Here is a 15,713-nt window from a genome sequence, read left to right on the forward strand (position 1 = left end):
GGGCTTTTTGTGTGACAATACGCTGAGAAAACCACCTTGCCTCAGATACCCTCTCGGTGTTAATTAAAATGGCTCAAACATCAGCGTTTAGAGTCACAGCATCACTTGGGTTGGGAAAGACCTCCGGGATCGTCGAGTCCAACCTTTGATTGATCATCACTTTGTCAATTAAATCACGTCGTCGATGGGGACTCCGCCACCTCCCCGGGCAGCCCCAATGTTTAATGTTTCCCCTTGATCCAACGTTTAACACCGCTTTTCACGAAGAAATTCCCACTGATGTCCAGCCTGAACCTCCCCAGGCGCAGCTTGAGGATGACTCCCCGCTCCCTGCCGGGGAGAAGAGCCCGACCCCCACCTTACAGCCGTGCTTATGGATATTACAGCCATGATATAGCCATTATTATAGCCATTACTGCCGTGTGAATGGGCCTGCCCGTCTCACAGCCGCTTTTATCGCTGTACATCCAACGGGGCCGGCTGCGGTCGCACCCCAACGACACCTAACCCCCTCCAGCCCAGCTCAACGGCCCCCGGGCGACGGGAGCAGCGCCGTGGCCGCCCGATCCCGGTGTGTACGAGCCCGCTTCCCACACGGGAATGCCACACCGCCAAGGACGCGGCCCGCACGGGCAGGGCGCTCCCCTCAGCGGGCGGGGAACGGCAGCGGGCGCTGGGAGGGAGGGAAGGAGGGAAAGCAACGAAAGGAGGGAAAAGAGAGAAAAGAGGGAAGGGAAGGGAAAAGAGGGCAGGGAAGGGGCGGGCACGACGCCACGGGGATGGGCTCCGCCCGAGCGCGCACTCGCGCCGCTCTTTTGGCTCTCGGGCCGCGCCGTAGCGCTCCCGGGAGAGAGCGGCATTGTGCGGCCTCCGGCCCGCTCCGCGCAGGCGCCGGCCCGCATTCCCCGCCTGGCGGACCCGGACCCGCCGCGTCCCCCCCTCCCCTCCCGCGGCCGCGCTCCTCCCCACGCCGCGGAGGAGGCGGCGGCCGCCCCCCTATTCCCCATCCCCATCCCCCGGTAAGTCACCGAGAGAAAGAGCGAGAGGGGCGAGGCGGCGGCGGCTTCTCCTCCTCCTCCTCCTTCTCTCCCGTCTGCTCCTCGTCTCCCGCACCGCCCGGGGCTCTCCCGCACCGCCGTTGCCCGCGCGCGGCGCCGCCGCCGCCTCCCCTCAGGCAGCGCGCGCGGAGCCCGCCCGCTCCCCTTCCCTGGGGACCCCTCAGCCACCCCCTCCCCACATTCGGGGTGTCCTCTCAGCCACCCCCACATTCCAGAGCGAGGGAAGGGCCGTGGGGACCCCTCAGCCACCCCCTCCCCACATTCCAGAGGGAGGGAAGGGCCGTGGGGACCCCTCAGTCACCCCCTCCCCACATTCGGGGTGTCCTCTCAGCCACCCCCACATTCCAGAGCGAGGGAAGGGCCGTTCGGGGCTGGGGGGGCTCGGGGGGTGTTATCGGTACCGCGGGGGATGCGCTGGGAGCCCCCCGGGCGTGGAGCCCGGCCGGGCCCGGCAGCGATGCTGCGGTGGTTTGGCAGCGCGCTGCGGGCTCGCCCGAGTTGCCAGATGAGTTCCAGATGAAAAGGAATCGGGATCTGCGTCAGGAAAGTTTAATTTCTTCTTGTGGCCCTCAGATTGGCCGGGGAGTGTCCCTGAGTGGGGATAGTCAGGGTGCAGTCCTGTGCCATGTGCTCTGGGATGACCCTGCTGGAGCACAGGAGCCGCTGTGCTCCCTTCCAGTCTGGGATTCTGGGATCTCCCCACACCCAGCACAGCCGGCAGGCAACTGGTAGCGCCCTGCTCTGCACCCTCTCGGGAAGGAGATGCTTGGAATGCCGCTGGATCCTGGGTGCAAACGCTCTCGTTCCCGAATGTGCTGCCAGCAGCAAAAGGAGCTGCGATGTGGCAAATGCACTTAGCAGGCAAATCCTGCCAGTGTGAGCCGGGGGTGATTCTGTTCCGTGCTGAAATGTGGCTGAGCTGCAGTGGAGATTTGTTCCCTCTGCAGCATCAGCCCCGATTACGGAATCCTGGCACTGCACTCCAGCAGGTCTTGTTACAGAAAGCGAGTCTGGAGAGGCTGATCCAAGGCTGCTGCCAGTCAGGGGGAAGTCTCGGGTGGAGAAGGGGATGGTTTGATGCTCAGACCTTTCAGCAGGGAAATATGATACCAAAATATTTTCATTCTGAGGTGAAAGGAATCTAGTCAGGTCATAAGCTTTGCAAGTGCCAGTTATTTTTTGTGTTCGTTATCATCTTGTATTCTCTGCTTTAATACATTAAAATAGAAATGCCTTGGACTGTTCCTTCCATCTTCATGCAAGCTACGGTATTTACCCTGTGCTAAGTACTTGTAACAAGTGCTTTGGGGTCTGTGATGTGAAAACCCTGCCACACCTCAAAGCTATTGTGCTGTACTTCTGTTTGGAAAAAGCTTTCCAAGGAGTGATCAAAGGCTGTGGCTTGAGTTCTTGGTCTTGCACATAAGTAGGTCTGAAGGCCTAAAATACTGCTGTGTTGCTCAACAGATAATAAATAGGCGTTTTCATACTGGTTTCTGGCAACCTGCACTTTGACCAATCTCACTCTTGTGCATGCTGAGAATCTTTTTGACAGCTAATGAGAATATTTTGTTTTTCTTCCAGGTTTTCCTTTCAGCGTGGTTCTCCTCTCGGTGGCAAGAGCTGCCTTTTGAAGCAGCACGTTCATTCTCCCCTTCAAGCACCCATAAGTCTCATTTGCCAGCTCCAGAACCATGGCAACAGAAGAAAAGAAGCCAGATGCAGAATCCACCAAAACACAATCTACTCCTTCCTCCTCGACCAATCAGAGCAAGGTGTGTGTGGGGCCCCAAAAAATACCCCTGTAAAAAAACACCTGGAACTACCTGAACACTCAGCAGCCAGACCAGAATCAGGGATTTGAATTTTCCTGTAAATTAAGATCTTTTCCATGTGGCTGCTTCTGCTGTTGTCTTGTGCTGAGGATTTTATGGGAAAAGTGGATGGAGTGCATCTCTGCTGTAGTGCTGAGTGTTCTTTTATTGGTTTTGGGGAAGTTCTCACTAGTGAAATACTTCTTGTCATTTTGATCATGACAAAGGCTGTTTGTTTGTATCCTTGGAATGCCTGGAGGTGGCTGGAGAATTGGTGAATCTCTAGTTGTGGAGTGGGGAAACAGTTATTCAGGTTCTTTGGAGCCTGGAGATGCTCAAAGGAAGTGTTATTGTCTAGCCATGAAGCCTTTGCAAAAGGTAAAAGTGGGATTTTAGAGGCAGGGAGGAATTGACCTGTGGTTTAATTCATGATCAGGGTGAAAATGCAAACTCTTGAAAGCACTGCACAGCTCAATATCAAGAGTGTCACTTGGAAGTGCCAGGCACTTTGTGGTTGGGCTGCTGGATTATTCTCTCCTGTTGGTTACTGGCTTAGGTGAAATTTACCTCAGGGGTGACTTAGTGTTGTGCCCAAACTGAAAGGGTTTGGTTTGTTTGGTTTTTGAATTTGGAGGGGAATGGGAATGTAAATATGATTTAATGCTGGAATCTGTTATGGTGAGCATCCACGTGGTCCATTCCCCTGTGCTGATCAGAGCTGGCCACTGAGATACTCAATTTGGAATTTAACTCATTCATACATATTTTTCTTACAGCCTGCCCCAGTAAAGCCAAACTATGCTCTCAAGTTCACGTTAGCAGGACACACAAAGGCAGTGTCATCAGTCAAGTTTAGTCCTAATGGAGAGTGGCTTGCCAGCTCCTGTAAGTATTGCTTGCTTTTGTCTCATTTCAAGCACAAATGTGGGCCTTGAAGAAGTGCTTGTCTGCAGCCTCCATCAGGGACAGGAGGGATGCTGTGTCATGACATGCTTTTTCTTGAAAGAGTGATACCAAAGCTGTCACTCTTTGAGATAATTTGATTGAAGGTCTGTTACTTTGAGCACTGGGTCTTTGCATTGCCAGGAGAGCCCTCACCTGTTCAGCTTTCCTGACTGAGCAAATGGGCAAAAACCAGCACAGGATTCTTTTCTGTGCAGAGGAAACCCTTGTGCTTTTCTGTATCACTACAAGTGAACATCTAAAATAAACTTTGTGCACAGTATCTGCAGGCAAAACTTTCCTGTGGGAAATTAGGAAGGTGCTGCAGAGTTGGATGCACATGCTCTGTCCTGTGTGCCTTGGTGCTTGGCAGTCAGAGCTTTGATTGCCCCAGTGAAGTGCAGAATTGTTATAAATGTGTTTCACTGCTTGCTCTCTTAAGTGATACAACAAGTCTCCTTTCTGTCAGCTTTGGTATTCCCTAAGGGTTTCTTTGGTGTTCAGCACTGCTTGACAGCTTTGTCTTGAAAATGTGCTTCTGTCACTGTCAGTGATCCAGAGAGAACCCGCAAAACTTTCCTGTGGGAAATAAGGAAGGTGCTGCAGAGTTGGATGCACATGCTCTGTCCTGTGTGCCTTGGTGCTTGGCAGTCAGAGCTTTGATTGCCCCAGTGAAGTGCAGAATTGTTATAAATGTGTTTCACTGCTTGCTCTCTTAAGTGATACAACAAGTCTCCTTTCTGTCAGCTTTGGTATTTCCTAAGGGTTTCTTTGGTGTTCAGCACTGCTTGACAGCTTTGTCTTGAAAATGTGCTTCTGTCACTGTCAGTGATCCAGAGAGAATCCATGTGTAAGGAAAGGGCAGCTGGAAATGTTGAATATGACAGTGAGGGTCACTGGAACATCTTCCAGACATGGGAATGGCTTGGGGCTTTGACTTAACTGCATACAACCTCAATAAAACCAGTGCACTGGGCCATATAAATCATTCTTAAGGTGTCCCCATCAGAGTCCACCTCCCCTTTTCCCTGAACGTGTTTTCCAAACTCTATATCTGGCAAATAGCAACTTTTTGCTCTGGCTTGTTTTGCAAGTTACCATGGATAATATGTTTGGGTTTCTGCAGGCATCCGTTCAGTCCAGCTTGTGGTGTAATTATTGTTCTTTTTGGGGCAAAAGCCTTTCAAGCATTCCCATGAACCAGCACTACTTTTACCACTGGCAATCTAAAACAAAAGTAGAAACCCAAGTTGTCAAGAGAGAAACTAAAGCTGCTGGAGTCTCTCTGCATTCCAGGCAGCTTATGTAACCTCAGCTGCTGCAGAGTGCTGTGTAGGAAGCTGTTCTTCACCAATTCAATATCACCTTCTTCCCTGAGGTCTGCCTGGGGAGGGAGAACTGCCCCAGAGACAGAGTTAACTTCCTTCCTTTCACCTGGAAGGGACAGCTCTGGTACTGCTGTTAATTAACCTCTGAACTGGCACATTCTTTTCCAGCTGCTGACAAACTCATTAAAATTTGGGGAGCGTATGATGGCAAGTTTGAAAAAACAATATCTGGTCATAAGCTGGTAAGTATGAGGTGATTACTGTGGGAATTTACCTGGGAAGAATTTTTTTTTCTTTTCCTCATTCAGAAATTTCCATTCTTGGTTAGTTCTACCTGTGTAGAAGGTTTGTTCTTCAGTCTTTTGTAGTTCTTGTGTTTATATAGTCCTGGAATTGCTGGATTAATATTGGGGCAGGCTGCATTTCCAGTGCCCAGCCTGCTTCTTGTGTCCCTGAACTGCAGGAGAACCCGCCTCAGACACAGGGCAGAGCATTCCTGGATGAAAATCCCTGTGAATTCTAACACTCTGTCCTGTTCCATCTTTCCTTTGTGTAAGGAACAAAACACTTGCCTTTTAAGGAGATTGAATTTTTCTTGTGGGTTTGCCTACATAAACACAACACTTACTCATTCTGCAAAGTTCTTAAGAAAACACAAAACTTCCAAGCCCTTTGGTTTTCCTTTTCTTTTTTTTCTTTTTTTTTTAAGTTTTTACATGCTGAAGTTTCATGAGCAAAAATGAAGATTTATCAAAAGAAAAACCACTGGAATCTTCTCCAGCCTCTGGGGACTTGGAGTGTAAAGAGCAGCCATTTGCCATGAAGAAAAGCCATTTACTCAGATTAATTTATGAGGATTCTATTTAGGAATTCCAACAAAGGGTTTTGGTGACCACAGTGAGAACTGTGTGAACGAGCTACTGATGTTCTCAGAGTATGTGGCTCAGCTTAAAATTAACTTGTGCCAGAGGAGCTCTTAACCAGCAAAATCACTGAATTCCTGACTCTGCTGAATTTTCATTCAAGCTTCAGCTGGGAATGTAATCTGCAGTCTGTGTTTTCCACTTTTCTGTGTGGCTGAACAAACAGAGCTGAGAAGAGAATTGTTTTCCTTTGTTTTAGGGGATCTCTGATGTTGCTTGGTCATCAGATTCCAACCTCCTTGTCTCTGCCTCTGATGACAAAACTCTCAAAATATGGGATGTAAGCTCGGTAAGGACAGGATTTACTATTTATTTACCTTCATTTTTCTCCAACATTGGCTTCTTCACTTGTGTTCTTGCTTGTAACAAGCTGGTGGATGGGCTGTGAGGATGAATGAATTGTGCTGTCTGCTCTTGGAAAGAGTGGGATGCTTGTGGATACCACGAGGAGCCTGTTATGCTCTGAGAGAGCACTAAAGCCTGATGATGGACATAGACCCAGAGCAAAAAGCCTCTCAGATGAAACCTTTTTGTAACTTCTTATTTCTGCTTTTTTCCCCCATTCTCTCGTGACAGAGAGAACTGGATAATTTGGTTGAGTTTTGATTAGGAATATTAAATGGTTTGGATCCTTCTGAGCTGCATAAAGAGTTTACACCTCATCTGCAATCATTATGATTGTTTTATATTTTTTTCTTTCCTGTTTTGTTGCAGCTGGCCCTCTGCCCATCTAAATCTGGGGTTAGAGATGTTTTCTGTGCTGCACAGTGATTAACCTTAATGTGCACTCTCTGGATGCTTTTATGGTGCTGGGTGATGCTGTGTATTTAACTCTGCTGAATTTTATTTCAGGGTAAGTGCTTAAAGACATTGAAAGGGCACAGTAACTACGTTTTCTGCTGCAATTTCAACCCTCAGTCAAACCTCATCGTTTCTGGCTCAGTGAGTGGTTTTTAATTTTTTTTTCCTTTGTGGGAAGCACACTCTGTCACTTGTCACTAAAGGGACAGACAGGTTCTTTAGGGATCCTTGGCAGAATGATGATGGTGTTAAATCATAGTTACAATTACAGCTTTATTTTCATAACAGATTATTATGATTAGTGTAGCACACTAATTTATGATTAGAATGGCACAGGATTTCTGCAGGCAGGATTGATGTAGTACAATTTATAAGTAGTGAATACAGAATTTATGGTACAACTTATGGTTTCTAATCACCTGGATTCTGACTTACCTAAAGGATGACTTCTAATCACCTCTCCCTCTGCAGATTGGGTCAGATCATGGGTTGAAAACAGTATTAAATCAAAGAATATGAATCACATAGCCCATTTCAATTGTGTTTTCCCCCACAGACACAGCTTGTAGTCAGGTGAGCTGTGCATTGCCCCTGCTATATTTGCTTGGGGAAAAGCCCTTAATCCATCCTCAGTGTCCTACATGGACACAAGGAATTCAGGGGGGTGTTCCCAGACTGTTGGTTGTGTCCTGGGCTTTCTGACCCAGCTGGGCTAAGATTCATGCTGTACCTGAGTGCCTCAGTCAGTGCCTGACTGATCCCCCTGGTGCCTCTCTTGCCTCCCCAGTTTGACGAAAGCGTGAGGATATGGGATGTGAAAACAGGGAAGTGCCTCAAGACGTTGCCTGCTCACTCTGACCCAGTTTCAGCTGTAAGTCCCTCCTGATCAGTGAAAATCACAAAAATGCTTGTTTTGTTAGCAGAGCTGCTCTCCTGCCCCTGTGCAGGAGTGAGTTTGTGCTGTTACCGAGCCCTTGCACAGCGTCCAGGCTGGGCTGTGGTTGTTGCCAGTGCTCAGTGGGAATGAAATGAGTGGTGTTTTCTCTAAGATCAGTGTGGATTTTGGTCCTGGCTGTAAATGTGAGTAGTGCAGAGGTGTGCCAGGCATGCCTGAGTGTCATTCTGGGACACTGATTTGTGGTACTTGATGCTCAGAGAACAGTCTGTATTTCTCTTGCTTTTGTGTTGTTCCAAGTCATTACTGAAGGTGTTCCACAGAACACTCCTGTTATAAATCTCAGTCATTTTGGGCTTGGAATACAGCAATATCCATTGGAGTTAAGGAAAACCAGAAGGTGTTCAACTCTTAATGTCATTGAAATGAAAAATACTGAAAAAAAAATCTGAGCCTCAGATGTGTTGAACTGTGGCTGTTCTAACATGGTTGTTCTGCCATTTGTAAAAGACATTTCACACTTAGGAATGTCCTTTAATAGTAATAATCCTAAATAATTATTTTTAGATATAAATAGCAGAAAATTCACCTTAAAACATATTAGTGGCTACATAAGAGGTTCTATTCCATGCCCTTAAAATAATCAGGTTCTACCTGCATGTTTTATTCTGTTAATATGTTCCATGTCAGAAATGGAAAACAAGGAGCTTAAACATTTGATCTTTATGAACACCAGTAAAGTTATTAGTTTTAATAATTAATAATATTACAGGTGCATTTTAATCGTGATGGATCCCTGATAGTGTCAAGTAGCTATGATGGACTCTGGTAAGTTGTCTGCATCACTCTTTGAACCTTTTGCATGTTAAAAATACTTAAAACAAAACCTTGTATTTGTAATGTTAAAATTGTAATAAAAAACTTCAAGCCCAATAATAGTTATTTTTGTGTGTTTTTAACAGTCGTATCTGGGATACAGCATCAGGCCAGTGCTTGAAAACACTGATTGGTAAGTAGAAATATTTCTTGTCTGGGCTGTATTTTTCACACAGATTTTCTGTGTTTCAGTGAAACTATTAAAAACAAATGAATGTCAAAAGAAACCCTCTGTCAGTGAGACAACACAGCTGTGCACTTTGTAACACTGCTTTTAATTTTGCTGTAGATGATGATAACCCTCCTGTGTCTTTTGTGAAGTTCTCACCAAATGGCAAATACATATTAGCTGCAACTTTGGACAAGTAAGTAAAAAAAAAGAGAATAACACACAGATTTGAAATGTGGAGTATCAGATGATGCTTTAATTTGCTTTTTGGCTGCCATAGTGTAATGATAATACATGACTTCATATACAGTGTTTTCTATGGAGGAGAAAATTAATGGCATGACAGTAAAATTGATATTTTGGGGTTAACTAACCTTGCATTCCAAAGCCAGGCTAAAATGATCCATATAGACTTTTGGAACTCTGGTATGGAGAAACATTTTTCAGCTGCTAGGAACTTTTAGATTAAAAAAAAAGAAGTCCAAGAACTAAAATCTTTGTTTCTGTTTTCCAGCACTCTTAAACTTTGGGACTACAGCAAAGGAAAGGTAATTCTTTCTATTTATGTAGACTTAACTAAGCTTTTAGGAAAATTGGATTTTACGTATGATTTTTAAACAGTACCTCTTTAGTGGAGAGGATAAACTTTTAGCAGTGCCTGTTGCAACAGGACAAGGGGTAGTGGTTTTAAACTAAAAGAGGATTCAGGTTAGAAAGTTTCCTGTGAGGGTGGGGAGGCCCTGGCAGCTGAGGCTGCCCCTGGATCCCTGGAAGTGCCCAAGACCAGGTTGGAGGGGCTTGGAGCACCCTGGGATAGTGGAAAGTGTCCCTGCTCATGTCAAACCTCTAAAGGTCCCTTCAAACTCAAACTGTGCTGTGATTCTGACTAAAAATGTCTTTGAAAAGAAAAAGAAAATACTTGCCTTCTAGATAGCCCTGAGACATAAGTACAGTAATATTTCTGCATTTTTCTCTTCATGAACAATAAATTGCCTTTGATCTCTTTCACTGTTGTAATGGGGCAAATTTAGGGCTTTGTTTTGGGTTTTAGAGCAGAGCTGCACTGTGCATCCTCTAGATCACCCTTTTTGGCAGGGTGAGGATCACAGTGTTTAGTCTTTTTTTCCTAGAGAGTTTGTCCTTGACTGAGAAAACTCTCCCAGCTGCATTAATGTCCTGTGCCTCTTCCCTTCCAGTGCCTGAAGACCTACACAGGACACAAAAATGAGAAGTACTGCATATTTGCCAATTTCTCTGTCACTGGTGGAAAGGTTGGTGTTCTGATTATTTATTGTTTCCTATATGCAGTGTTTACTGCTCATCTCTGTAGATAAAAGAGAATTTTGGGGCTGAAAACCTTCTTTGGTGGGTGCTGGTTCCTGTGTCTCTTGGTGGGCTCACTGTCAGGTTTCCTGACTTGTCCTCCTCCTCCCTTTCACATGACAACAATGAAAAGTTTACTTAGAAGTAGCACTTGGATATGGATCAGAAAGATTCAGATGACTTTGTTTTTTCTCTGCTCTTCCAGTGGATTGTGTCTGGTTCAGAAGACAACCTGGTTTATATCTGGAACCTTCAGACAAAAGAGATTGTACAGAAACTACAAGGACACACAGGTGAGAGAGGATTCTGGTTTTATTGGTAAAATATCCCTCACATCATCAATGCTTAGCCTGAGCATTTTCTCTCTGATACCAATTTTGACTCTTAGGCCCATAAATTCTTGACTGGCTGAAGCTTAATTGAGCCCTGGGAGTTTTGCTCCTTTTTATGGAGGGTTTTTATGGGCATTGAAAATGTTTTCTGTTTCACCTGTGAGAACTTTGACATCATCTTGCAAAGGAGATTTGCTTGAGCACAGAACTGGTCAGGATATTTAAATGTATAACATTAATCATAACATTAGTGACTGTGAATGGTCTGTTAGCACCTTCCAGAGCTGCAGCTCCCAAGGATAAGGATTGAAGTGGGCTGGAAATGTCTGTGCAGGTGCCTGGTCTTGAACCACGAGATGTCACCTGCTGGGTACCTCAGTCTGAGTCCTGTAAAAGAGCAGAGTTGGAGTGAAATCTCAGCATGCTCAGTCCTTGCTTTGGGCTGGATCCCAGTGATTTTTGGGCTGGGTCCCAGTGATTTTTGGGCTGGGTCCCAGTGATTTTTGGGCTGGGTCCCAGTGATTTTTGGGCTGGATCCCAGTGATTTGGAGTGTAAGAAAGGCAGTGACAGCAGATTTTAATTTTCAGGCTCTGGAGATGAGGTGTTGCCTATGAACTGCCTGGGATGTTGGAAATACCCTCCTGAAAAAAAAACTGACCTGGGTTTTGATTCAGCTGTGTGTGACATGATCTGATAGAATTAAGAACTGGAATCTAAAAAGTTCTCATATTTTGAAACCTGTCAAACACTTTCCTACTGCCCTCAATTCTTTCCTGCTTGTATTTCATTTCACAGAGGAGCAACAGTTGTAAGATATTTACAAACAACACATTTAATTCTGCTACAAGGAAATAATAACTTGGTTCATAAAACACAGTTGCTAATCTTCAGAAATGCCTGCTATGAGCCAGATTGAAATAATTCCATTTTTCTATCTTTTCTTTTTGCTCAGATGTTGTCATCTCCACAGCTTGTCACCCAACAGAAAACATCATCGCATCAGCGGCGCTAGAAAACGACAAAACAATTAAACTGTGGAAGAGTGACTGTTAAACGTTCCAGGATTGCTTTAGAGACTGTCAGGAGAAAAAAAAAATGTTTTTAAAAAAATTATTAAAAAATAAAAACACCCATAAATCCAGTTTGGCAGGAAACCTGAAGAATATTTGATAAAGTGGTTTCTGTTAGTCTTGGCCCAAAGAAAACATCTTAGCTCTGCTAGAGCTGGGCAACGTGGTGGAAAAAAAAAAGGAAAAAAAAAAGATGCAGTGTCTCCTTTTCTTGCCTGATGTTCTGGCAGACAAATGGATGACTCTGATGTCGGGTCAGAAGTCTTGGACACCCCAAAGATACTGTATTTTCTGATGGCATTGCTTCTGGGCACTGTTGCTGCTTAAGGAAGTGCTGCCAGTCTACTTTGTACCAGTAAGTTAAGTCACAGGCCTAGAGATGTGTGGAATTTTTTTTAAATATGTCTAATTTTTTTTTCTTTTTTAATTTTTTAAGGTTTTTTTTTTTTTCCAGAATGTAGTTTCTAGTCTCTTGGGAAATTTCTGTATTGTTTTAAATAGGAGTACTGCATCTTTAAGGGTGCTTCATTTTAAAACACTCAGCTCAAACTTTGTGACCAAATAAAACCATGCAGTTCCAGATTTCCCTCTTCCTGCCCCTGACTTGACTCCTGTGGTGGAATCTCTTACCTTCTGTATAGTTGCTTACCTCTTGTTACGTGTGTTTAATAGATGCTGTTGTAGAGCAAAGTTACAGTTCTTCTGTTAACCATTAAAATGAATCCTGCTTGTAGTTGTTCTCAGCATATTTTAATTTTTTTTTTTTAATTTTGCCTCTTCTGGTTCTAAAGCCAACTCACAGAACACTGTAAAGTTATTTCAATGTAAAAAGAAACAAACCCAGACTTTTTGTATCTTGGCAATCCATGGTATGAAGCTGTATTGCAAATGGCATGACTCTGTATCTATCTCAGCATTGGTATTTCTTTCCCTTTTTGTCATATCCATGTGGTATTTACACATCCAGAAAAATACCATGTGCCATAATAAAAAGGTGGGATTTTATGTGTATGTTTGTGCTTAAGAGTGTGCTCATGTGAAGTGTCTGTGCCCAGGGGAAGCTTCTCTTAAAAAAACATTTTTAAGGGGAGATGTTTTCTGTAAGGGAGGATGAGGAGCAGCAGTGTGGAGAGAAAAAGGTGAACAAACACAAGTTCAAATTGATTTAATGAAGGGAAAAGGATTGAGCTGAGGGTGCCCTCAGCAGAGAGAACATTGCTACAACCCCTCACAGAGAGTTTGAGCTCAGGGAAAGGATTCCTGCTGCCCTCTCCTTGCAGGGAGCCAGGATTAAGAAATGCATGGATGCACAAGTTTTACTGCACCCAAAGGGTTCTGCTACAAAGGGATGTTTTGCTCCTGGTGAAGCAAAATATTTTTTTGGTATTTACCTCATATGCTTGGTAATAACAAAATCAATTGCAGTCCAGACCTTTGGAGTGCTGCTCTGAGGTGGCCTTGCTTTGAAACCCTTGGAGAAAAAGAGCTGCAAGACACGAGGTGTAGGTTTTCTTTTTAAAATATAAAAATAGAGTTCATGTTGAGCTGCTAAAGTGGCTATTAATAATATCACTGCCTTTGGAGGTTTTTCATTACCCCCAGGAAGGGACACTGTGTCTAGACTTGCTGTCGCTGCTAAAATGATCAACTCCTGATTTTTTTCAGCCTTATTCCTGAAGGCCAGTGAAACTCTTCAATGCAATATGTGGCTGTGCTGCTTTACAGCATGGAGGAGGTGGAATTTTACTCCAGCAAAGCATTTTAATGTTGATTCAGAACTATTTCCTGCCATAGTGCTTCTCATGTCCCTGTGAGTGAGTGGCTTTGCTTGCCCAGCTGTGCTGCCACACACAGCTGGGGAGGAGGGAGATGAATTTTCTGCTGTCACAAGGAAATCTCTTGAACAGGGATAGAAAAGCCCCTAATGTAAAGGATCTGCTGTAAAGCTGCTCTTCATAAAGATTGTATTTAAATCCTTAATATCCCACCTGGGATTAATGCTGGGGCCTGTTGGCATGAGCTCTACTTACCTCTAATTCTGTGCATGGCTGTGGTGGTTGGGGGGCCAGGATTAGCTCGAGCACAGCTCTGGAAACGAGGATTGTGTGCTGGCTGGAGCAGGGGAGTTGTAACTTTATTTTAGGTACGAGCTGAGAGTGGCTGGGGTGAGTTACTACTGTGGGCCTCGGGTGCACTGGCGACTTTTAAGCTGAGGGACAAGGCGAGCTGGGAGACTAAAAAAGAGGCTGCCGCTCTTTCTTTAGCGTCTTACGGAAAGAAAACGAGGGGGAAAAAATAGAAAAAAAAACATGGTTAGATGCCACGAAGTAGGTGGCAGTGCCTTAACCGTATGTGTGTTGTACAGGCCACTAGGGCCTCTTCCATCCTTATCAAGGGGAGTGCTAACCTTCTCTCCTTTCATACAACACAGCTCCCACTGCGCACCCGGTGCTATTTAAACCTCCAGCAGTCTTCACCTATACAGAATAGAGTGAGATAATTTTTCTATCCTCTTTGCCCCCAATTTGACATCTCTTTCTAATTCCTATCAAAAATCTTTTACTCTACATTCCAAATTTGCCCTAAAAACCCTAAAAATCTCGGTAAAATCGCCAAAATGCGCGCTTTCGGCTAGTCTTTTAATATATTCATCACGAACAGCCAATCAGCGTGCAGAAGGCGGAGCTTCTTCCCCGGCCCCATGTGGTCTTCCTTTGGCCTCGCTGATGGAGGCGAGCGCGCCCGCGGTTCGCCGGTTCGAGTCCCGCCCCTGGCGGGGCGGGGCCGCGGGGATGAGCTCACCGCGGGATGTGCGGCGGAGCCGCGTAACCTGCGCAGGATTTGGGCTTTCCTGCCGGGTATCCCTCGGGTTTGGGCTTTCCTGCCGGGTATCCCTCGGGTTTGGGCTTTCCTGCCGGGTATCCCGCGGGTTTGAGTTTTCCCGCTGGATATCTCTTGGGTTTTAACCTTCTCTCCCGTTATCCCTCGGGTTTCAGCTTTCTCTCCGGGTATCCCTCGGGTTTGAGCTTCCCGCTGGATATCCCGCGGGTTTGAGCTTTCCCGGGGGATATCCCTCGGGTTTTAACCTTCTCTCCCGGTACCCCTCGGGTTTCAGCTTTCTCTCCGGGTATCCCGCGGCTGTGAGCGGCACGCAGGGATGTGCTGCTGGCATCTCCCGCAGCCGGAGCGGCGGTGCAGGAGGGAGCCCGTTCCCGAAGCGTTCCCGCAGCCCCGGAGCTCGTCAATCGCTCCGAGTTCCGTCAGCGCTAATGACGAGTTACAAGTTCCACACGTGGGAGCGGTGGAAAAGGTTGGGTGGGGTTTTTTTTTCCCTTTTCTTAAGGCCTTTCTCTGCGGTATCCCAAGGGAATTCAACCAGACGAACATTTCTCTAAATGAGCACTGCGACACCTCAAAGCAGCCCGGGGAGCTGCCGTTCCCAGCGGGATGACTCCCCCAGCATCCCGCTGCAGGTGCCACCGATGCCGCTTAAGGCATCGCTCCATCCCCCGACCCCCGCGACCCTCCCAGCCCTTCCCGGCTGGAAGGACCAGCGGAGGAGCCGCTTTTCCGGATGAGGCTGCGGATCCAGGTGCAGCGCCCAGGGGTTTGCACAGCCCCGGCCCCGCCAGATGTGCACAGCTGCTGCATCACAGACTCACAGAACGGCTTGGGGTGGAAGGCACCTTACAGCTCGCCCTGTTCCGACCCCCTGACAAGGACAGGAACACCTTCCACTCTCCCAGGTTGCTCCAAGCCCTGTTCAGCCTGGCCTTGGACACTTCCAGGGATGCTGCATCACTGCCACAGAGCCCAGGCTGCTCCTGGCTGCCCCTTCCAGATAACTGATGAGTTTATTAGGGGATTAAAAGTTAGTTTCCCCTCCTTATTGAATGCTCTGATTTATGCATGCGTTTAAATCAATCCCATTTCCTTCCTTTTATCCCTTGTCCCCCAGGCTTTCAGGCTTTACTGTGTCAGACATTTGTTACAATCACATTGTTTTGAGGCAAGCGAGACACCGTGGGTGGTTTAAGGGATTTAAATCCATGAGCTGCATTTCTTAGGCACTTCTCCCAGGTACCAACTGCCCCTCCTGAGCTGTAGATTCCCCTCCTTGGAGCAGTTTGTGCTGCCTCCTGGTAAAATATGAACCAGCCTCCCTGCTAATGAAGATGCTG

At 46.2% G+C, this 15,713-nt stretch overlaps 1 protein-coding gene and 1 non-coding gene across 2 annotated transcripts; one reads left to right on the top strand and one right to left on the bottom strand.

Annotated features, from left to right (window-relative positions):
- Nucleotides 1–1,002: 1,002 nt before the first annotated feature.
- On the top strand, nt 1,003–12,537 carry WDR5 (WD repeat domain 5). Its single transcript, XM_041483970.1, has 14 exons — nt 1,003–1,021; nt 2,645–2,833; nt 3,649–3,757; nt 5,311–5,384; nt 6,265–6,354; nt 6,918–7,007; nt 7,654–7,737; nt 8,534–8,589; nt 8,724–8,770; nt 8,927–9,002; nt 9,321–9,354; nt 10,003–10,077; nt 10,335–10,422; nt 11,415–12,537. Exons 2-14 carry the CDS (start codon nt 2,753–2,755, stop codon nt 11,513–11,515), a joined length of 1,005 nt encoding a protein of 334 aa, XP_041339904.1. The 5' UTR covers nt 1,003–1,021; nt 2,645–2,752; the 3' UTR covers nt 11,516–12,537.
- A 1,296-nt stretch (nt 12,538–13,833) lies between these two features.
- On the bottom strand, nt 13,834–13,961 carry LOC121362502. Its single transcript, XR_005956514.1, has one exon. It is a non-coding gene; the product is annotated as a U6atac minor spliceosomal RNA (small nuclear RNA).
- Nucleotides 13,962–15,713: the final 1,752 nt, after the last annotated feature.

Source organism: Pyrgilauda ruficollis, unplaced genomic scaffold, assembly GCF_017590135.1.
Source record: "Pyrgilauda ruficollis isolate IOZ18807 unplaced genomic scaffold, ASM1759013v1 scaffold62, whole genome shotgun sequence".
Classification (NCBI taxonomy): domain Eukaryota; kingdom Metazoa; phylum Chordata; class Aves; order Passeriformes; family Passeridae; genus Pyrgilauda; species Pyrgilauda ruficollis.

Coding starts and splice junctions, on each gene's coding strand:
- WDR5 (XM_041483970.1), top strand. CDS start 2,753: ATGGCAACAGAAGAAAAGAAGCCAGATGCAGAATCCACCAAAACACAA. Junction 7,008..7,653: donor ACCTCATCGTTTCTGGCTCA/GTGAGTGGTTTT, acceptor TTGCCTCCCCAG/TTTGACGAAAGCGTGAGGAT. Junction 8,771..8,926: donor GTGCTTGAAAACACTGATTG/GTAAGTAGAAAT, acceptor ATTTTGCTGTAG/ATGATGATAACCCTCCTGTG.